The sequence below is a fragment of the Neolamprologus multifasciatus genome, chromosome 16 (genome assembly GCF_963576455.1).
Source record: "Neolamprologus multifasciatus chromosome 16, fNeoMul1.2, whole genome shotgun sequence".
Classification (NCBI taxonomy): Eukaryota; Metazoa; Chordata; class Actinopteri; order Cichliformes; family Cichlidae; genus Neolamprologus; species Neolamprologus multifasciatus.
Genome location: NC_140454.1, coordinates 1,510,787 through 1,532,978, shown reverse-complemented (window position 1 = coordinate 1,532,978; position 22,192 = coordinate 1,510,787). Strand labels below are relative to the sequence as shown.

The following is a 22,192-nucleotide window of genomic DNA, read 5'->3' as shown; positions in this document are numbered from 1 at the left end:
AGTGATTCTATTCGTTTCATACAGATTATTCAGACTGAATCTACAGTTATGTGGACCAAGAATTTGGCCACATCTCCTAATCTTAGAATTCAGGTGTTTTCAGCCCCATTTCCAGGGGTGTATAAAATAAAGCACCTAGCCATGCAGTCTGTCTTTACAACCATTTATGAAAGAAAGGGTCATTATAAGGAGGCACTGAATTTTTGCATGGCACTGTAATAGGATGCTACTACTGCAGCGAGTCGGCTAGTGCAATTTCTTCCCTCCTTCCTACATGTATTTTATAATCAATTTTAAGGAGTGTTATTATTATTATTATTATTATTAAGTGGAAGCTTTTATCAGCCAGAGCAGGTCAGCCACTAATGTGCCATTACAGTGCTAAGGCATACAGTGTGCAAAAGTGTAAAGTCACTGATTTGCTTACTCAGTAACTCCGGCATTAATGTAAGCACAAAAACTGTGGCACGTGTTTCCATGGCTCCTGTAAGTTTACTGTGTAGGTGCTCCAGTACTAGGGTATCCATGTAGAGTCTGTTATGTAAAAAAGGTCTGATCCATCGGTTTTCTGCCCATCTCTGCCCAGACCAATTCAAATTTATTCATGCATCCTCAAATCACAACAAGATTCAAGTCAGCGCACTTTATACTAATCCCCAACAATCATATGACCTTCTACAAGCAAGTGCTTTGGCAACAGTGGGAAGGAAAAACTCCCTTTTAACAGGAAGAAACCTCCAGCAGAATCAGGCTCAGGGAGGGGCGGGGCCATCTGCTGCGACCGGTTAGGGTGAGACACCAAGGTGTTTCCAAGAAATGTAATTTCTCGAGTATCGTGGATCTTCCCAGGGCCTCCTTCCAATGGGACATGCACTGAACATCTTGAGCATCCTGGTCAGATGCCTTAATCATCTCAATTGATTCTTTTTAGTGTGGAGGAGCAGTGGCTCTATTCCTGCTTTTTCCTCACTCTCAATCTCCAAGGCTGAGCCTAGGATCCCTTTCTATGTTGTATCTGTGACCTCATTCTTACAGACATGAGGTCACAGAGCTTGTGACTTAATAATTCAACAGCTTTGCTTTTACACTCAGCTTTCCCCTTACCATGACAGACCAGTACAGCATCTTCATCACTGTAGATGCTTCTCGAGCCTGTCGATCCAATCTCTTGGTCCACTCCCCCCTAAATCATGAACAAGACCCCAAGATCTGTAACTGCTCTACCAGGGGTAGTAACTCGTTCCCATCCCCGAGGAGCCCTTTTCAGTCTGAGGAGCATGGTCTTGAATTTTGAAACACCATTTCTTATCCCAGTTTCATCACACGTGGTTGTGAACCACTCTGGTGTGAGTTGGAGAATCTCAAGATCCTGTGACCACCACACCAGACCTCCTCTTGGCTGCACGTAGAAATTTCGTCCATGGAAATTATGGACGAAATCGTGACAAACGACAGCAGTCCCTTTGTTCAACAGTCACAAAGAACGAGTCTGACTTATTGCCAACAATGTGAACTGGGCTCTGGTAATGGTTGTACTGGTTAGGCCACAGCAATGGGCCTGATACCATATACTCCCAAAGTACCTCCAACAGAACACACGGTTGAATGCCTTCGTCAAGTCCCCAGAACTCATGTTTGGGAGCTCCCATAAACCCTCAAACATCCTTGAGGAAATAAAGAGCTGATCCATGATCAGGATGAAAAGCACCTCATGAATCTAAGGTTCCACTAACAGGCAGATGAAGTACCCAGGCTGAGGCTGAGAAGCATGAGCATCCTAAAGTTGGGCCACACTTCAGTCCTTGAAGAGGGGAATGGTAAATGGTCTGTATTTGTATAGCACTTTACCTAAGGACCCCAAATCGCTTTACACTATACACAATCATCCACCCATTCACACACTGGTGATGGCAGCTACATTGTAGCCACAGCCACCCTGGGGCGCACTGACAGAGGCGAGGCTGCCGGACACTGGTGCCACCGGGCCCTCTGACCACCACCAGTAGGCAACAGGTGAAGTGTCTTGCCCAAGGACACAACGACCGAGACTGTCGGAGCCGGGGCTCGAACCGGCAACCTTCCGATTACAAGACGAACGCCGAACTCTTGAGCCACGATCGCCCCCAATCACCACCACGACCCCAGTCTCCCAGTCCAGAGGCGCTGTCTCTGACTGCAACACAATGTTGCAGAGGTGTGTCAGCTATGACAGCACCACAACAGAGCCTGAGCCTTGACAAACTACCTCAGTGACCTTACTCCCAGTCCTCTTATACTACAAGAAGCCATGTCAATGGGATTGAGGAGATTCTTTGATGTGTTAGTTCAACCGTCGTCTGTTGAGGTCAGCATCCCCATTACATACAGTGTGGACGGAAACTGCTTTCCACTGACAGTTTGCCAGGCCAACCGAAAGGCTTCTTCCATGGCCTCTCTTCTCCCATACCTGAGTTTTTGCCTTGGCTACTGTCAGAGCTGCACTCTGGTTGGTACAGCTGTTCCATGTACTCAAAACCAGTTCCAGTAACCAGGGATCAGACCCCCACATCCTTCATCTTCTGTCTAACCTATGATTGCTGTGTGGTAGAAAGCACAATCAGACAGGTTTTCTATCATCTGTATGAATGTAGGAAAAGCTAGAGGAGCTCTGGAAACGTTTATATCTCTGATAAATGCAGTTCTTTTCTGGTGATATGTTTGTTTCGTGTGATCTTTCCTAATACGACTGTGGTTTGCTTTGCTTTGTATCTGAATGCACCATACGAACGCGTGATTACAGGTGTTGGTACAGTTAAGTTTTGCTCATGCTACAGGAATGTACTCGTTAAGTGTTTGTTGATTTCTTTGTTGAATGATTTTCAACAATGAGATTAATCCATATACATTTGAAAAAAAAAGTATAGAAGATGAGAATTATTTCTAGAACTATCCTGCACTTTATTTCTTAAACCCACCTAATGCACACTGGTAGTCAAGGACACGGGGGGTGGAAACCCTGATTTATGGGGTTCTTCCCATTTCTGACACGGTCTTATTTTGCGATACACTTCAAATGATGAGTCCTCACAAGCACAAACATGTCGTGTTAGTGTAATCGTTTTTATTTTTCTCCACTTGAATTGTTTGTCTCTTGTTGATTATGTTGACATTGAATTGAACCTCTCAAAGATTCGTTTTTTTATATGTGGTCACTGTTACAAGTTTACCTGACTCATTTGGAAGAAACCCTTTGTGTATTTCTCTATATATCAATGTCCTATGGGAAGTTCCTGATTGTTTGGACGTCCATATGTAAGATATTGTCTCTACCTAGGCTGCACTTACCCCATCCTCCCTGCTCTCACCTGCTCCATTACATCTACGATACTATACTATATACAAATGGAAAACTCACGATTTTAAGGCCTGATATCTTCATCTTGATATCATCTTGTTGTCAAACCAACCTAAAATGTGAAATATAGTCATTTAATGACACACGGGTGACAAATTAAAGGAAAAATTGACACCTGTAATGTGGGGATTATCGGGCATAAGGGAAGCCCTTAAATCCTAAGTGGATCAGACACTGCTGTCATTGGATAGTCCAGACAGACGGCTTCACTGTGCATGAAATCAGACAGAATTCACACATGGATGAATATAAACGGATTAGTGCGTTTCAGAAATTTGCCACCCTGCTAATAGTAGTCTATATGTGAAGCGTACGTGTGCGGTGTGGTTGCTACGGTTACATTCAAGTCAATTCATGAACAATTAAATTGAAATGTGCATTTGCTATAATTAGCACCAAATTGTGAACAAATTTCAGTAAACAGAGCCACATCATAATCTGCTCACTTACAGACTTTGTTGTTGTGTTGGACTGTTTGGACTGTTTGGACTCTGGAAGTTATATCAGTATTCAACCATGTTTTTGGGGTATTTACATATAACATAGTGAAGATACAAGGAGTCAGCTGGGGCCCCGGAGAAAACAGCAAACATAAGAGTGAATAAAGCTCAACTACTGGCAAAAAGATTATGGATACAAATGCTCTTTTATTCACTGGGTAGGCAAAAACTGTAACTCGTCAGTAAAGCTGCTTTTGTGTATGTGACAATCTCTACATGCAACAATAGAAATAATTGTTCTGTAGTAGAAATAGAAAATAAAAAACATCAGAGAAATAGGATGGACTGCTTCCATCAAGCCATAGTCCACCAGATGAATACAAAGTAGCTCTGAGTGATTCAATTCAATTTTATTTATATAGCACCAAATCACAACAACAGTCGCCTCAAGGCGCCTCATAGATACAGAGAAAAACCCAACAATCACGTGACCCCATATGAGCAGCACTTTGGTGACAGTGGGAAGGAAAAACTCCCTTTTAACAGGAAGAAACCTCCAGCAGAACCAGGCTCAGGGAGGGGCGGGGCCATCTGCTGTGATTGGTTGGGGTGAGAGAAGGAAGACAGGATAAAGACATGCTGTGGAAGAGAGACAGAGATTAATAACAGATATGATTCAATGCAGAGAGGTCTGTTAATACATAGTGAGTGAAGAAGAAACACCCAGTGCATCATGGGAATCCCCGGCAGCCTACGTCTATTGCAGCATAACTAAGGGAGGATTCAGGGTCACCTGGTCCAGCCCTAACTATATGCTTTAGCAAAAAGGAAAGTTTGAAGCCTAATCTTGAAAGTAGAGATAGTGTCTGTCTCCTGAATCCAAACTGGAAGCTGGTTCCACAGAAGAGGGGCCTGAAAACTGAAGGCTCTGCCTCCCATTCTACTTTTAAATACTCTAGGAACAACAAGTAGGCCTGCAGAGCGGGAGCGAAGTGCTCTAATAGGGTGATATGGTACTACAAGGTCATTAAGATAAGATGGGGCCTGATTATTTAAGACCTTGTATGTGAGGAGCAGGATTTTGAATTCTGGATTTAACAGGAAGCCAATGAAGGGAAGCCACTTTTGAAGTGATCACTTTTATGTTTTATATCCTAATGAATGTGCTCTCTTCCTGCATGGCAGCGCCCTAATTCATTGAATGGCTCAATCATTGTTTAAAGCCTACTGTGTTTTAATGGCACCAGATCCCTTCAAATAGCACCAGATAGGCCAAAACGGCATATATAGATTTTCCTTTAATTTGTCACTTATTGATATTTTCCCCGCAGTGTTTACCTTTGAAATGGTAGAAAATGATGAAACATGAGGTCTGTCGTTTCAGGTCTACACAGTTAAAAAAAAGAAAACCAAATGAAGTTAAAGATAGATCTTTAGTGGGCAGACACACTTCTGAATGTTTCTTGTACAGCATAAAATTACTCAGAAATGAAGATGAGTCCGATTATTTCATCGAGAGAAGATGCTGAAAAGAGATTTCCATTGTTCAAATGATGTTATTATTGATAGAGCTGCTGTTATTTTGACATGTTTGCGATGTGAAACACGTGGACGTTACTCGTTTCTTTATCTTTCTTTTTCCCACAGCAAAAATGTCTGCTCTATTTAAAACGATTGATGTGACTTAGTGTGAAAAGATGTGTATTTAAAGTCAAACAAACAGGTATGTACATAGTTTTATGTCAAGTCACTTGTTTCACTATTTTTGAGACACCCAACAACCCCTTTGCTGGTTTTTGTGTTATTTTCTATTGTAAATAGTACTTTCATCACAAAGCACTCTGTGACAGCCTGAAAATGGTGCCATATTACTGAACTTTGATTCTGTCTTTACCTAACCATGCATATTTGGCCTGTGCCCTTTGTTTCAGAAGCATTTTTCCTTTAAAATTAGGATTTCTGCAAACACACAAACATCTTACAGACATGGAAATATGACCACTCATACATTTCTGTCTTTCAGCCCTCTAGTTTTGTATCCACATGAACAGTAGGGATGTCTAACGTCTGTCAATGAATTCTTTTTGTGGACCCCTGACATTTAAAGGTGCTATATGTAGCATTTGAACAATAAATAAACCTGTACCACATTTAATTTGTGAAGCCTGCGTAATTACAGAGAACAAAGTAGCCAGGATTTGACCAAGGTGCTCCACAAGTGGCAACCTCTTTGTAAGAAAAATGAAGCCATGGCTCAAAGGGTCAAATCTGTAGTTCTCCAAGTGCAATGAAATGAAATCTGGTCTGACGTCATTAGCCGTGCCTGGGCCCAAACTCCACTGCAGGTCCATAAGTCACTCGGTCATTGCAGCATCAACGAGAGTTACAAACTGTCTAAATTCTTTCTACCACGTTGCTGCTCTACCAGGTGTAACAATTAAGATTAAAATCCAGGCATCAATGAAAGCAGGATTTATTACATAAGATGAAGTTAGCAGAAACTTAGCTCGCTAGCTTCCACCTAAACATGATATAGCATGTTCTAACTGAGAGATTTCTGTAAATACTCAAACCTGCAGCTCTGCTATCACTTCCAACATAAATGAAGACAGAAAACTAAACAGCAGTGACATTTGTGTAACAATTAAGTTTAAAATCCAGGCATCCATGAAAACCGAATTTATTAAATTTAACGGAGTTAGATGTTAGCAGGAAGTTAGCTCGCTAGCTTCCATCTAAATATAACACAGTGCTCAGTGTGCTTTTCATGGGAAATCAATGTCCTGACTGAGAGATTTCTGAAACAAATTAAGACGTAGAGCTGAAAAACAGGAAACTAAACAGCAGCGATGTTTGTAGGGTTACTGAAGTTTGGCTAGCTGCTCTATAATATTGTGCTACGTGATCGCTAGCGACACAGCTATGTTAGCATAGCATAAACAGTGAAGCTGGAGGATGAACGCTAACTTTTTTCCACTTGATAAAAGTTAACCTGAGTGTTCCTGATGGTTAGAGACAAATGTAATCGCATGGCAGGATGCTGTAAACGGACCAAACTTCAGCCAGGAGAACAACTGAGATAATCCATCCACAATACGAGGTTAGTCATTAATATACTGCTGCATGGGCTGTAGCTACATCGGAAGGGTTTAAAAACTGAGCTTTAAAACGAACAGCGTTAATAAAAACTGACAGTGATCACTGACTGTTTTTAGGGGCTTGTTGAGATTCAGTAGAAAAAGATACAAAGTATTAAAACATGTTAAATACACAAAAGTCTTATTAAAGCAAAGCCGTTCCTTCCTTTAAAGGACCTTGAAAAGCTTATCCACGCATCCAGACTGGACTACTGTAACTCCCTCTACTCCGGCCTCCAACACTCTTCTCTTTACCGGCTTCAGTTAATTCAAAATGCAGCTGCGCGTCTTTTAACAGGTACGAGAATCTAAGAACGCATCACTCCAATTTTAGCCAAACTACATCGGCTCCCTGTTAAATATTGCATAGATTTTAAAATTCTTTTGTTCACTTTTAAAATTCTGAATTCCACGTATACAATCCCAACCGAGCACTTAGATCGTCCAATCACAGGCTCCTAGCACAACCTGGACTCGACTGAAGTCGAGAGGAGACCGGGCCTTGGTGGCGCCCAGACTCTGGAATAACCTCCCTGTTCATATTCGTACTGCCGAGTCGATCCAGTCTTTTAAATCACGTCTTAAAACTTATCTTTTTACTTTGGCTTTTGATTCTAACTAGTTGGCTGGTCTAGCTTGTTGTGTTGTTACCTATTGTTTGTTGTCCTGTTTTATTGTTTGTTTTAATTGTCTCCTGCTTTTACTGACTGAAGCACTATGGTCAACACTGTTGTTTTAATATGTGCTCTATAAATACATTTTGATTTTGATTTTTTTGATTTATTAAACATTAAACGCAGAGTAGTTTGGGCCTGGAAGCAGGATTCGTCACATCATCACTTCAAGACCGGATTGAAATGAAAGAACATCAGGGTGGTGCTTACAGGACGTAATGTTCAGTGTGAGACGGCAGCATCGTGCCGGTCCATCCTCTCAGTGCTCAGTGTGCTTTTCATGGCAAATTGAACACAAGAAGACTAAATGGTACCATTATATGTATATGTCTTCATTCTGAATGTGGAAATGTCGGTCTTTTTCTACTATAAATACATTTTATTTCTCTACAGGTAACACTGGCCATCCTCCTAATTTTGCGTACTTAAAAGAAGTGTATTTAAAAAAAATAATCAGAATAATCAGAGCATAGGAACATCTTATATAAAAAAAACATCTTACTTACGCCTCAAACAAACAATGTCATTGAAAGGTTTACGAAATTTTTATGAATGTCAGCTAATCGAGTTCGGAGCTGGAACTTAACCGCTGTATTTGCAAACATATTTCTCTATTTTTAAAATGAAATGACATACTTTATTCCTCTCTGCATGTAACCCATTCACCAGTGGACAGCCACCAGTCCAGCGCCCGGGGAGCGGTGCGTATGGACGGTAGCTTGCTCAGGGGTACATCAGGGTGGCCGTTTGAACCTCCGCTCTTCCCATCATGGGGCAAACGCTCTACCTACTGAGCCATCTCCTCCCCTGATTTAGTTAAGTAATTGTTGGGCCTTAAAGACATCAGACCCCACTGACTCAGAGACCAATCACTGCAAACAAAGCAAGACCACACAGCGCTCTTTGTCTTTTACTTGCTGCAAGGGGAGTCCGGTCAGGGTCGTAGACTTGTAAGCTCTTCACCTGATCTCAGCCAACTCCGAACTCCAGCCTCCCCTCAGTCCTTTTATTGACAACCATAGTTACACAAACATCTCATTAATCATGTGACAGCTAAGGCACTCAGTGATTAGCTGTGATTATGTTTGAGCTTTTCATAACAGCAGCTCCTTCAAAGCTAACAGCATAGCATTTCGTCAGAGATGACTCATCGAGGCTTTGTGATATCAACACCTTGATGTAGATGATCAGGCTGCGAAGTTAAGACTTTTCTTTCCCCTTAGACTACGATGGCCTGGAGGACTGAGAACCTTTTGTGAAGGTCACTTGAAATCTAATAATTCATTTTCATGGATTGAAGAAATCTGAGGCCACGGTCGTCAGCCGGAAAAGGGTGGAGTGCCCACTCCGTCGGTGACGAGTTTCTGCCCCAAGTGGAGGAGTTCAAGTCTTGTTCATGAGTGACGGGAGAAGAGAGCAGGAGATCGACAGACGGATTGGTGCTGTGGCCGCAGTGATGCGGACGCTGTACCCGTCTGCTGTGGTGAAGAGAGAGACGAGTGTAAAAGCAAAGCTCTCAATTTACCCATCTACCCTCACCTATGGCCACGAGCTGTGGGTAGTGACCGAAAGAACGAGATCGCTGATACAAGCGGCGGAAATGAGCTTCCTCCGAAGGGTGTCTGGCCTCTCCCTTAGAGATAGGGTGAGAAGTTCGGCCATTCGGCCATCCACATCGAAAGGAGGCAGCTGAGGTGGTTCGGGCATCTGACGAGGATGCCTCCTGGGTGCCTCCTGGGTGAGGTTTTCTGGGCGTGTCCCACTGGGAGGAGGCCCCGGGGAAGACCCAGGACATGCTGGAGAGATTATATCTCTCGGCTGGCCTGGGAACGCCTTGGTGCTCCCCCGGATAAGCTGGAGGAGGTGGCTGTGGAGAGGGAGGTCTGGGCCCCCGCGACCCGGCCCCGGATAACGCAGAAGAAGATGGATGGATTTAAGAATACATTTTTGTCCCCACTTCTGCCACAAAAATAAACCAGGAAAATCAGTAAAGACAAGAATATGTACACCTTTTGTAGACCTTCGATAATCATCTGAAATCATTTACACACTGAAATGCCTGAATACACATGTTTCAATATACAAATGCAGAATCAGTTCGAAGTTTGAAACCATTATTCCTGCTACAGTGGAGATCCAAACTGATGACATCAGAATTATGAAATAACACGGAGCAAACAAGGAAAAAGCTCTTGTTATATTCTTCACTGGGATCTTAGTGCTCTGACAGCGTTGGACAATCTCTGGTGGCGGGTTAGTCGATTGTCCTTTATGTGGACATACGTGTCATTTCTTGGATGAATGATGCAGTAGCAACTCTAGTTCAAATAAAGTTAGTCTGCTGTGTAAAATGGAAATAAAAACTGAATGTGATGGTCTGCAGATCTCATAAACTCATATTTTATACACAGAACACAGACAGCATACAAAATGTTTAAACTTTTAATAAACACAAGGTCATTTTGAATTTGATGGAAACAATGTCTCAAAAAATGTCCTTTACTGCATCTCTCCTCTTAACTACAGTTCGTACAGGTTTGCGAGCTGAGGAGACCCGTTGTTGGATTCATTTTGAGACTTTGAAAAAATGTTCTTCCATTGCCCATTGACTCCCTGCTCCCAAGGAAGGACCAGTGCCACAGCAGGATTTGCAGTTTCAACAGCAAAATAGTTTAATTTGCTGTTGAAACTAGAAACTAGAAAACATCAGGGTGGGCACAGCCAATTCTACACAAGAACTTAGCTCCCACAAAGAAGCCGGAGAAGTAGCCACACATACTCAGAAACCCACGGAGTTGTTGATATTTCCTCGGCACAGAACAATCCAAAATGTCCTGAACCGTGGCCAACAAAGGGACCACAGGATGGCCAGTGCCACAGCAGGATTTGCAGTTTCAAAAACTGAGTAGTTTATTTTTATATTTTGGGTAGAAAACATCTGAGTGGGCACAAAAACAGCTCTGTTCTCCTAATTTAAGTCCCAATTTAAAGCATTCAGTCTCCAACCAATGGTCAGCTTCCATCTGGAAGCAAAAAGCAGCAGGAGAAATGAAGACCATCCCCTCAGGCTGTGGAGGAGCTAATACAACACTCAACATTATGACCTGGGTCATATCTATTAGTGTGACCAACAAACACACAGCAACCTCTTACCTGAGGCTTTGTGTGTCATACTTGTGTTTTTTTTTTGTTTGTTTTTTTTTTTTTTGTTTTTTTTTCGCCTGTCCCATTTGGTTCTTTAGCCGTCAGAATTGTTGTCTGAAGACCAACAAGGATACCCAATGGATTTATTTTGCCAAATGGATCATCATGGCATTGCCGTATTGGTCCATTTGATCGACCTTTGTTTTTATTATTTATTTTATTTTCAGATGTTACAGACGGGACAGACATGAGTGAGGGATAGGAAAGGGAGAAAGAAAGAGGAAGGAAAAGAAAAACAGAAGGGGAGAGGGACAGTGAGAAAGGGGGGAAGAAAAAATATCTCCGGGATCACCTGTTGAGAGAGAGAGAATAGAAAACAAGCAAAAAAAAAAACAAAACAATGCAACATACTATACACAACACCATCGCATTAATCTAGCTAAGTGTAAACAGCAGTAAATACTAAATATTGAATGTTGTTGTGCAGCACGCAGGACATACAGCGCACAATGTGCTTTGAAGTAGCAGCCAAGAAAGGTGTGATTTAAGTCTACGAATAGTGAACACCCATGTGCACACCTGTGTGGATCGGCGCGCTTGTATTCAAATGGTTTCCCCATGTAATGGTCTGCTAGAGGATGTAGAGAGCCATAGCCCCGTCCCCCAGGGCATGAAGCAGGCATGGAGGAGATCCAGGCCCCAGACATCCAGAGGCCCCAGAGTGCAAGAGCCCAAGGAGGACCACCGGAGGGGCATCCGTGCCACCTTCATGGGAAGGGCTGAGGATCCCCAGATGAGGGGTCACCCAGTAGCCACCGGGCAGAAGCTAGAGGGGGCTGCACCGGCGTGCCCGCCGGCTCTGCCGGCAGCCAGCTGTGCCAGAGTGAACCGAGCCGCAGGCACAGAGGCCGGAGGCCCGAGGGCCCCCCGCGCCCCGGAAGAGGCCTGACCGAGCAGCAGGCGCCAGGCCCCGCCAAGTAGTCACCGGGAGTGAGCTGGTACATACCTGAGCGCCCAGCCCCGGACACCAAGAACCACCAACGCACCGACCCCTGAGGGCATCAGTCACCGGCAGGGAGTGTGGTGAGGGGAGATAGGCCTCCACACTTTGGAGGGCCTTGGAGTTCCCAGAGAGGTGAAGTCTAAGACCCGACCTGACATATAGACACAGACAAACAGGCACACACAGACACAGACATGCATTCCCACCCTCATGCACACATATACAAACACTCAGCACTCACCCAACGCAGGAATAAACGTAAATGGACATGTACACACAATCACACTCCCCAAACATACTCTATATCCCGGGTCCAGGTATCCTCACCCCCAGAGATGGAAACGGCACCCAGACCCAAGAGATGTTACCCTTCCCTCCGGGGTGGAGGCAAGCAGACCGCCCCAGGCTCCGCAGCAGCAGGGAGGCCAATCGGACAGCCAGCATCTCTTCCCAGCCCCCCCGCCCCGATGGCTAGCAGAGAACAGGGGTGTGTTAAGACCCCATACCTCCCTCCTCCCGCTCAAGTGTAGTGTTGCTGCGTGTTGCTCTAAAGTGTATTTAAAACAAGGGAGAGCATGGTGCTGCTGCCAGAGAGCAGCAGGTGTTAGCACGTCCCCTGCACCCTGGTGACACACCCGCACCCCAAAGCCCTACCTGTGTGGGTGGGTGTGGTGGAGCGTGAAGAGGGAGGCAGCCGGGGATGGGGAGGAAAAGAAGGGAGGGGAGGGTGTCCCTCCCTAGGGCCAGCTCCCCCGCTGACCCCAATATGCACCCCCGTCCTCTGGTATCCACCAAGGAAAGGGAGCCCAGGCCCATCCAGACCGGGGCCTACGGCAGCAACACCGCCAAGCCCCACAGGACCCGGGGCAGCCCACTCTACCCCACCGCAGAGGAAACTGTACCCACCCCAACATTCAATCATCTCCCAGACTACACAAGACACAGACACCCAGGTTAAGTTTATTCTCCACCTCTCCTATGTCTCTCCCCCACCTGCAGAGTGGACTCCTGCAAAGATGGAACAACCTCCCTGCCAGTTCAAGAGCCCCCCGGTTAGGCCGATGCACAAGAGGCCCCCTGCGCCAGGGCTGAGCCCCCGTGCACCCACCCGCTCACAACCTCGGCGACACACCGACGAGGACCGAAGCCCCCAAGGCCCAGCCAGAGCCCCAGCACGGAGGCGAAGCACCCCCGAACCCCAAACCCCCACGCCCGCCCCGGATCCACTCAGGGGCAGCCAGGCCACCAGGCCAGTAACCTACGTCCGCCAGCACAGACCATCCTCCAGCCCCGCTGCACGCGGCCACGAGGAGAACAACCTCTGAGAGCGACCAGAGCCACTAACCAGGTTATGAACACAACCCCCGGGTTAAGCCCTCCAGGGATAACGTCTCTAGGGGTCCTCCAGGTGCCCTAAGCCCATCCCAACCTCCACATCAACCACAATAGCCAAGGCGGGACCAAACCACGACCCCCCACCCCCGCTAGGTGATGGAGCCGATCAAAGGAGCCCAGAGGGATTGATCTAATGTGGTGGCAGAGGCTATATCGAGACTAATGTGATCTATTAGATAGTTTCTATATTGGCTAGAATTAAGATTATTTTTATTTTTCCAGTTCATGAGGACCGTTTTCTTGGCGATGCATAGGGCAATAAAAACCATGTGGACTGTATTAATTTCTGTAGTGACATCATCCAAATTTCCCAACAAGCATACTAAAGGGGAGGTTGGAATTTTACATTTCAGACACTTTGATAAGTCCTCACATATCTCGTGCCAAAACTTCTGCACTGGTGGACAGAACCAAAGAGCGTGGATGTAACTGTCTGGTGTATTGCCTTGACAGTGTGAGCAGTTGTTGGCGGATGTAAAGCCCATCTTAAACATTCGATGACCTGTATAGTGCACTCTATGCAGTATTTTGTATTGTATTAATTGCAGATTGGGATTTTTAATAAATTTAAAGGTTTTTAAGCAAATTTGAGACCAGACGTTTTGGTCTAAGCTGACTGATAAATCTCCTTCCCACTTTGCAATAGGAAGGGATATTGATTCATCTATTTTAGAAAGTGTTCTGTATATTTTAGATAATAGTTTGGGGGATTTAAGAGTAAGAAATGTGTGTCATACTTGTGTACTTTCTCTCCTCTCATGAGACCTCCAGATCACTTTAAATTGTAGTTTTAAAAGGAAAACAGGAAGCTGCAAACGCAAAGTGTCCAAAGACTGTTGACTGAATGCTAACATCTGTAACATCTGTCTTCATCAGAAAACAGTAATGCCCACATCCAAAATTCAGATAAACATATCTAATGGTAAATGGACTGGTTCTTATATAGCGCTTTTCTACTCTGTCCGAGTACTCAAAGCGCTTTATACAGCTAATTCATTCACCCATTCACACAAGCACTTCTAAGCTTAAGTGCTAAGTATCTAACGTCTTGATGCATTCAAGATGTTAGATACCAGTGGACACTCTTTCAAGGATGAGGATGTAACATCCTGGACAGGGAAGAACGCTGGTTTGAGGGCGGAGTCAAGGAGGCCATTTACGTGAAAAGGGAAAGACCATCTCTGAATCGAGGAGGGGGCCTAAGGGTACATCTGTCACCATCTTACAATGCTGTGATTGCAGCCATTCCCCAACTCTCTGAATGGTACTCATGGCCATTGATCAGTGGTCTTTGGTCAGTGGTTGTTGATCAATGGTCATGAGAATTTGCATAATTACGATTAAGGAACTGACCTCACAGCCCATTGTTCCTTCAGTGGGCTGGTTTCAGTCATTATGCAAATGTACTGTTTATAAGATTGAAACCTGCAGTCAGCTGAGACTGAAGACGTCACCTGATGATGACGAAGCGTTTCTCCCAGAAAACGCTACGTCCAGATGAACAGAATCAACTTTTGGAGATTAGGTATCTAACATTCATACACATTCACACTCCGATGGACGCATCGGAGAGCAACATGGGGTTAGTATCTTGCCCAAGGATATTTGGCATGTAGACTGGAGCAGCCTGGGATCGAACCACCGACTGATCTGCTCTGCCACCTGAGCTACAGCCACCCATAATGTGGGATGTTGTCATATACCATAGTACTACTACATCAGTGCTTCCAGCGACTGCACCTCTGACAGCTTTGTGGAAATCAGTTCAAATGACTAATTGCACAGTGGCTCTATCCCTCAGGTCGCCAACAACCCAGATCTTATCATCATTAACAACCATTAACCAAGCTTCCACATTTATTTCAACTTGATGTTTTTGATACTTTTCCACATTAAATCCAAGAGTTTCACATGGAAAATTCTCAAATCCTGGAATACTTGTAATTTAAGTCATTATTACTGTTCTAACTGAAAATAACTCCTATTAATGACATTTTTCTGATGCCACTGCGGAGCCTGCTGATCAGGGTCTGAGGTGTTGGAAGTCACCCATTCATTCCTTTTATTTTGAGATTGTTATTTGAGGACACAAATGTATAAATGGAGATATATACATCAAGATATAGTAAGTTTGTTACTAGAGAGTTTCCATTATTCTTTTTTATGCCATTTGACTTCATCCCATGACCCAACTGTCTATCCTGTCTTCTTCTTTGTTCGTCTTTATCTTAAAACATTTTTCCTTTGTCAAAATAAATAAATAAATACAATAAATGACCGTGCATTTTTTCATATTATAACAGAATTTACAACACTTTATGTTCAAAGAGTAGTTTTAATGATGCAACGAATCTGCAAAATCTGAAAAACTCAAATATAATATTTGCACCCAAAAAATAATAAAGACTGAAATTAGTCAGTAAATTAATATAGCGCATTAAACCTTTATTTGAATAAAGTACTCAAGTAAATGGATTCATTACATTGTGTCTGGTGTTGGCAAAGCATTGTGGTCCAACATTTCAAAGGTTACTTGGAAATCAGACGTATGTCAGTTGTTTGTGGTCTCCTTCCTGAAAACACTCCACAGATTCTCTTAAGGTCAGAACCTTCACTGCAGCCAGGTGCTGCAAGTCCTACTGGGAAAGGAAGTCATCTCCAAAAGTCAGCAGATGGAAGCGTGAAGTTCTCTAAAATATCCTGGACACACACCAGCATATGTCACGTCACCCTAAATCATCACAGGGTCTTGAAACAACGCCGTGGACTTCAAACTCCTTCAGTTATCTACCTCTCTGCTCACTCTCGATCACCCACAGGCTTTCACATGTTCATACAGACCTGCCAACAATCAGAGATGTCACTGAACACAATATGCTGTAGTTGCTTATTTGGAAAAGGCTGAGGTCGGTCACGGCCCCTCTGGGGAAATCAAGTGTAACCACAACTCATGCCACAGGACTATTATACAACAGCCTCGCTGTTACACACAGTCTTGTCCACTAGATGGTGCTGTCTCACAGTGAGAGCTTCCAGCAGCTGGGACTGTTAATGTGATGTGTTTGAGGATGAGAGGCAGAGATTGGCAGGAAAATGAGAATTGATGGTGGACGAGGCAAAGTGGTTAAAGATCTGTGCACGATCATGAAGTGTACGCCTCCCTCATGCTTTACACTGAATATTATCCCCATTCTTGCCTGTGCTGGATTATGGAGATATTCTATATATGAAGGCTTCTGCTCCTCTTCGAATGGTTGATTCTGTGTATCGTGCTTCTCTGAGGTTCATCACTAACCGTAAATCTCAGACTCACCACTGTGAGTTGTACTCTCAGGTAGGACCTGCTTTGGTAAGTCGGAGGAACTCTCATCTATACAGTTTTATATATAAGGCGATACTTGGGTTGCTGCCTTCTTATAGATGTTCCCTGCTTGTAATGAAACATGCTGGTCGTTCTCTTCGTCCGCATGGTTACTTGTTGCTTTCTGCTCCATTTGCCCAAACTGAACTAAAAGAGCTTTTGTCCATTTAGCACCATCGGCTTGGAACAAACTGCAGAAGGAAAATGACTGAATTCATTTCATTAAGTGCTTTTAAATCTAAACTACGAATCCTTCAGGCCAAGTCCATAACATGCAACTGTTTCAATTAGATTGATTGTCATTTTAACTGATTTTTTTATGTATTTTTATTTGAATTTTATTGAATTTTATTTGTATTCTTTCACTTATTGTTGCATGTGTGTTGTTGCTGCCTGTGTTTGAGTAATTTCTGTAACTGTGAGACACCTGCTTGGCCAGGTCTCCCTTGAAAAAGAGGTTTTTAATCTCAATGGGATTTTCCTGGTTAAATAAAGGTTAATAATAATAATAAAAGAAGCCTTACAGTACATGTTTGTTACACGTATGTTCATTAGTTCTATATATGTATGGGGGGAAACAGCTGACAGAGAGGGGATCCACAGGCTCTGTAATGCTGTGGTTGAGCTCTACCTGTTCCCATACAAATCCAAATCTATCAGCATGTTGCACAGTGCTCTCTGTCATTGTCTGAAATGTAATGAAATTTAGCCCAAATAAATAATTTTGTTCATGGAAGAATTGTAGAAATTAGGGATGCACCGATACCGATACTGGTATCGGTACCGATACCGATACTTGTATCGGGTATCGGGTCGATACTGTAAAATGTGAGTGTACTCATACTCGTAAAAGTTAACCGATACCATGAACCGATACTAAATTTGTATTTATTTTATTCCAAACAGAAGTGTTTATTTATTATTCTGAAAGCTCGAGACAGTGCCAATAGTTCAGTGATATTTTGTTAAATTACAATGTGGAGACTCTGCAATAATTTAACAGAAGTGCTTATTTTTCACTTGAAATTTTTTTGTGGTCATTTATATTAAGATTTTATTTTTTTATCGGCAGAGAATAAAATAAAACCTGTCTTCCAATTCATTGCATTTGTGTGTGTGTGTGTGTGGTAGAAGTATCGGTTTTTGTACTCTGTATCGGCAAGTACTCAGATCCAAGTATCGGTTTGAAAAAATTGGTATGGTTGCATCCCTAGTAGAAATATATCAGAAATATACATACTGCTGTTGATTTCATCACTTAGAAAGAAACGTGTTTTTAAGTTTCAAGGGAAGTGAACATTCAAACAGAAGACAGGGTGTGAAATATAACTGATGATGGAGGGTGAGGCAGGCAACGCACAAGAGTCTGACACATCCACATCCACGAGGGTGGCGTCAGATTTATGCTGGGAAGTTGCTTCTCCTGTCAGTGACAGCCCGGCACAATGCAACGATGCGCCGCTAGTAAACACGTGATTGCCTGGATCAATGCTCAGACTGGCCATTAAGGCTAGAAATGGTCCACAGTGGTCACCGCTGGCTCATTGCTGATTTGGAGGTGCAGCGGGTGGCCCATTACTTCGACCCCTCGCCCTGCTTGTTTGTGCACAGTGCACGCCTCCTCCTCCTGCTCCATGTATATAATATCAAATGCAGCATATATGTTTAGAACTACTGCATCACCATCGACCTGCTATTTGGAAACTAGTGAAAATGTGATTTTTGATTTATAGATCAACGCACAGACGAACCCGTTAATAAAGGTCAATGAACTGAACTGGAGAGACAGAGGGAGGGAGGGGACGTACGGGGAGAGGGAGGGAGGCAGAGAGACCCTGGCGGACAGAAGCAGAGAGGGAGGTTGGACCGGGAACAATAGAGAGAAACGAAGCCTACCCTGAACACCAAACAAACCGAGAGGGCGACAAAAAGAAAGCAAACCACAGCGGGTGATGGAGGGAGAGCGAGCTAAGCGAAGGACATGTGAGGAATAAAGACGCGAGGATCTTTCCCGAGCCGTGGGCTTTATTCCCGTCTTTCTTTGTCACTGGATAGTAAAACGGATTCCGGTATGAACCCAGCAGAAGCGGCCGAGGAGGCGCCCAGCGACCCCGACACTGATGCCTTCTACAAAACAGGTAGGAAGAGCGATCGGAGCTGATCTCTCCAAAATCTAAGACAAAAGCATCACACCCGAGATCAATTCGAGCCAGAGCCGCCCGAGCAAGCGCACGAAAGCGAGAGAGCAGAAATGTGCAGAAAATCAGCTGGAAGCGGCACTAGCAGCTGCAAACATTCTGCTTCAAATAAGGAGAAATGTTGCTGTTTGAGGCTTTTACGCGGATCTACAGTGTCATGTTGGTTTCCGTGTGTGTGAGCGTGTTAGCTGATGCTGTTGGTCCACAAAAGAAGGAAGAATCATGGTGGGATCACATCAGATCAGCAGCTGAAAGGCTCAGGGAAAAATGTCCAGCATGCTACAAATGGCAGTTTGTGTGTTTGTGCAGATGCATGGACAGAAGGACCAAGAGTCCAAATAACTGGTCTGCAAGAGGAGCACATCCTGTCATCATGGAGACAGCTCATTACATTATACTTGCAAAGTGTTTTTAAGACCATTAAAAAAGGAGACAGCAGATCATTTCTGGGATCTTTTATGACGTAAAGGCTGAAGCAGATATTAGCAGAACGCCATGGCCACCTCTGATGATCAGTGGATCCAGATGTGATGCTACTGATCTCTGCTCAGCTTTGACAAGATCTCCAACACCACCGGCTGAACTGCAGCTCCAAACCCTCCATCGTGTTTTACAGTTAGTTGTTAGACACAACGCCGAACACACTGGATTTAAACCTTCATGAGTCTTTTCTTCTTCTTTCTTTTCCTTGAGAAGGACTTGTTGACGGAGGCGTTTCTATTGAGACCAGGCTGCATTGGTTACCTGGTAAAGTTCAGGTGCTGGTTGCTGGGCCATTAACTCAGCTTTCATCACTCTGAATTTCTCGGCTAGCTTTGCATGAACTCAGTTTTATTTATATACCAAACAAATCACAACAAGGCGCTTAGCACGGTGTTTGTGGAGAATCTCACAAAGAGCTGAATTTCTGTCAGCAGTATATTTCATTTACTATAGAGCTCCTGTCCTTTAATGCAATAGAAATCCAACCAATGCTCCTGAAAAGCTGTGTCGCTCCACAGTTTTCCTTCTCCTGCACCTGAACTAAATCCAGCTGATTGTTTTAGAAGTGCACATTATTGTTTCCTTTGTATCTGCCTGGTGTGCAGTTTGTGGGTTATCTTTGGAATATTTTATAGATTCAATTAAAGAAATGGGAATCAATTATGGGATTCTTGTGAGCGACTGTCCGAAGAAAACGTCTGAAAGACATCCATAAAGGCCGGAAAATAATTGCTCCGGACCACTTTATCAAATGAAAGTCTTGGAAGTAAACTGAGGGCTGGCTGAGACTTTTGCACAGTGCTGTGTGGCTTCAGGTGTGTGACACAGTTTCCCACACTGGGATGTGACACACATGCTGGGGTGCACTAATGAACCCCTCAACACCAGTTTTGGTACCAAGAGAAGAAGTCGTGTAAAGATGCCAGCTGTGCGGCAACACTGGCCTTATTTACCGAGACCAACACGTATGTCAGAGCGCTCGTTCAGCATGCCAATGAAACTCCTGGCTGACCCCCTCCATACATCACTGGATATTAGATTTTCCCACCATCTGCCCTCAGACTGTCAGGCTGAGCAAGTACATATCCTCCATCCTCCCTCTGAGCACCGGAGTCCCCAGAGGCATAGTGCTGTGCCGCTTTCTGTATTATCCATAGCCATTCGCCATAGTCATCATAGCCACGGTGTACAGCACAACGTGTCGTTTCTCACATGGCGACACAAGAGGCTGATGTAAAAATCTAAAAGCACTAAAACAGTTTATTGTGTAATTTAGGAGTTTGGGACTCTGGATGTTTCGGGTTTTTGCATGAACGCTGACAAACTGAGTAGCTGCTGTTTCTAATGCCCTGGTGTTTTCAGTGTTGGATTCAAATCCCTGTTTCTATAATAATTCAATTCAATTTTATTTATATAGCGCCAAATCACAACAAAAGTCGCCTCAAGGCGCTTCATAGATACAGAGAAAAACCCAACAATCATATGACCCCCTATGAGCAGCACTTGTGACAGTGACAGTGGGAAGGAAAAACTCCCTTTTAACAGGAAGAAACCTCCAGCAGAACCAGGCTCAGGGAGGGGCGGGGCCATCTGCTGTGATTGGTTGGGGTGAGAGAAGGAAGACAGGATAAAAGACATGCTGTGGAAGAGAGACAGAGGTTAATAAAAATAATAATACAGCATGTTGTGTTCTGAAGTGTAATGGTCACAGGCAGAACAACCTTCTTCTTCATGATGTTGAGGTTCTCTCGCTGATCCTTATTGGCTCGTTTCTGGAATAGTTTGGGAAAAATTAAAAAATTGGTTTCTCAGTTTTAACTTCTCAACAAAGTTAAAACTGATTAGATGCTCATTTAGCTTTTACTATTTAAACATCAGAGCGTAGTCATCCTTTCTTTTGTGAGCAATAAAAAAACGTGTATTTGGGCTAAATTGCATCTCTGTGTCTGAACAGTTGTGAAGATCTTTGTCCTACCGGTCCGTGAGTCGTTTGGTACCGGCCCGCGAGAGTTGAGGCTCAGGTGTGAAATGTATAGTTTTCAGGGTTTTTATCGGTTTTCAGCGTTATTTTGTTATCGTTTTTATCGTTTACTCGGTTTTCCTGGGTCTTTTCACGTGTGTTATGAATAAATCTTCTTTTTTTCGGTACCAGTACTAGTTTTATTTTGTTGTATTTATCCGCGACACCTTAAATGAAAATATTGTCGGGCATAAACCGGTCCGTGGCGCAAAAAAGGTTGGAGACCGCTGCTGTAGGTGATCAAATGTTAGACTGACAAGGACGAAATCAGAGATGGCGCTGTTCCGCTTCATTTCTAAAACCAGTTCCACTTATTATTCTACCAGTAAACTGCTCGTGTATCATGTTTCCGTCTCTAAAAAACAAGAAATTATCCTTTAAACCTGGCGTGTGTCTTTTGTCCTTTGCATCCATGATGGCTTCGTCTTGTGGGGCTGGATTCAGTCTGCTGTCAGACATGTAAGCCTCATGGTGACTCTACAGCCTTTCTTTGTTTAGTTTATTGAACGAGGGAACAGTATGAAACAAACCCTCAATAAATTCTGTTTTTATGTATCAAGACTTAATAAAATCACCTGACACGACCAGTTCTTACAACAAATGACATATTACATCAAAAATGGAAACAAAAATAAAAGTTTACTAAGAGGGTGAGCGACAGCCGGCTGCTGCCCATCAGTCAGGGAGGGCTCGTGCGGTCACTTCCAAACCACTCCACAGTGAGAATGATTATCCACCAGTGGGAAAGTTCAACACAGTTTCCAGTCATATTACAAACAGTGTAAGTGCTTGTGTTGTTATAAAGTGTGCGGCTGCACTGATGCACCATTTGTCTGAATCCAGGTTGTGATGAAATATGAAAAATGTGATGTGAGGCTTTGCTGCATCTGCACTCGTCCATCCGTCCATCCGTTCCGTTACACTGTAACGGTTACACGTGGTT

General features: G+C 43.8%; 1 protein-coding gene and 1 long non-coding RNA gene across 3 annotated transcripts in view; one reads left to right on the top strand and one right to left on the bottom strand.

Moving 5' to 3' along the window:
- Nucleotides 1–3,922: 3,922 nt before the first annotated feature.
- LOC146499958 (uncharacterized) overlaps nucleotides 3,923–22,192 on the bottom strand; it is a 41,783-nt gene continuing 23,513 nt past the window's right edge. Inside the window, exon 2 of the long non-coding RNA XR_014869910.1 lies at nucleotides 3,923–6,670. This is a non-coding gene — a long non-coding RNA (uncharacterized LOC146499958). The remainder of the gene's footprint in view (nucleotides 6,671–22,192) is intronic.
- kalrna (kalirin RhoGEF kinase a) overlaps nucleotides 18,354–22,192 on the top strand; it is a 163,340-nt gene continuing 159,501 nt past the window's right edge. Inside the window, exon 1 of one of the 2 annotated variants that reach the window (XM_085136077.1) lies at nucleotides 18,354–18,686. In XM_085136077.1, coding sequence (XP_084992203.1) covers nucleotides 18,620–18,686 — 67 coding nt within the window. In that variant the 5' untranslated portion in view covers nucleotides 18,354–18,619. The remainder of the gene's footprint in view (nucleotides 18,687–22,192) is intronic. The other variant, XM_085136078.1, reaches the window with a different exon arrangement.